Raw genomic sequence first — 1,393 nt, 5'->3', positions numbered from 1 at the left:
ACCCCTCCTATTTATTTTTATCTTGAGATTTTTTTCCTCTGAGATTATTATATATACATGAGCTTCCTACTGGATTGGTAGTCGGTTCTCTCTCTCTCTCTCTCTCTCTCTGACGCTCACTCTCTCTGTCTCGTATATCATTTCTTATTTGCTTTACCCTATTTTCCTACCAATTTTCTCAGAAAGAGGCTTCTGGTTAAACTCAAAGTCCCATTCTCTTCACTGCCTTTCCCTTCCCCATTCCTCTGTTCTTACATCATCGCAGAGAGTTCACACATACTTCCTTGTTTCAGTTCTTGTAAAGCAGACTGAAAAAGTACACAACAAAATCATGGATATGGACTTCCAGAAATCTTCTTCATCGTCAAAAGAAGATCAAATGGAGATGATGGTAATGAATATGATGATGCAGATGGACAAGTTTCCAGAATTTTGTGGACCCTATGGAGAAGACGAGATGCCTGATATGACCGGGCTTCATCACGACTTCTCTACTGGTAGCACAATTTTTGATGCCCATCAACATGCTTCTCATTCATCAATTGATCATCCTTCTTCTTTGGTTTCATTTATGGGAAGCAGTTCCATTCAGGAACCAAATGCATCACAATCACTTGTATCGAATAATTCGGATAGATTCAGAGGCAGTTTTAACGGAGAATTACTATCTGGTGCATCTTCTTCTTCGGAGAAACGTAATTCAATGGCGGCAATGAGAGAAATGATATTTAGAATAGCTGCCATGCAGCCAATTCATATAGACCCAGAATCCGTAAAACCGCCAAAGAGAAGAAACGTGAAGATATCGAAAGATCCTCAGAGTGTAGCTGCAAGACATAGAAGAGAAAGAATAAGCGAAAGAATAAGGATACTACAAAGACTGGTACCAGGCGGTACAAAAATGGATACAGCTTCAATGTTAGACGAAGCAATTCATTATGTTAAATTCTTGAAAACTCAAGTTCAATCACTCGAACGAGCTGCCGTGAATAATCGTCAAATGGGTTTAGGGTTCCCGACTACGGATATTTCCAATGCAAGTAATAATAATTATGGTTCGTTGGGGAAATCTAACTGCCAGAGTGGGAATGCAGCTAAAACGTTTAGCTCCTCCCACCAGATGCATGCTTAATGCATGATAAATCAACTGATGATTGAGTGGAGGTGTTTAAATATCATTTAAGTAAAGATTGGTACATTTATAGTAAATTATGGGTATGTTTTTATTGAGATATTATTGTAAAATAGGTTAACTCTTTTACTGATAAATAATGTAAGTGATTAGCTGCGGCCGTAGAAAAACAGTTAGAATTAAGGAACTTTGATATCCTTTTCTTCCATGATCCTAGTGTAAGATTTTTTTTCTGAGAAATATTCTGGTTTCTTTATGTTT

The 1,393-nt window shown here is 37.5% G+C and overlaps 1 protein-coding gene across 1 annotated transcript; it reads left to right on the top strand.

Annotated features, from left to right (window-relative positions):
- Positions 1–251: 251 nt before the first annotated feature.
- Positions 252–1,132, top strand: LOC113359754 (transcription factor HEC1-like). The gene has a single exon (XM_026603337.1). It carries the CDS (start codon positions 332–334, stop codon positions 1,130–1,132), a length of 801 nt encoding a protein of 266 aa, XP_026459122.1. The 5' UTR covers positions 252–331.
- Positions 1,133–1,393: the final 261 nt, after the last annotated feature.

Source organism: Papaver somniferum, chromosome 3 (assembly GCF_003573695.1).
Source record: "Papaver somniferum cultivar HN1 chromosome 3, ASM357369v1, whole genome shotgun sequence".
Classification (NCBI taxonomy): Eukaryota; Viridiplantae; Streptophyta; class Magnoliopsida; order Ranunculales; family Papaveraceae; genus Papaver; species Papaver somniferum.
This window is presented reverse-complemented; position numbering and strand designations above follow the sequence as displayed.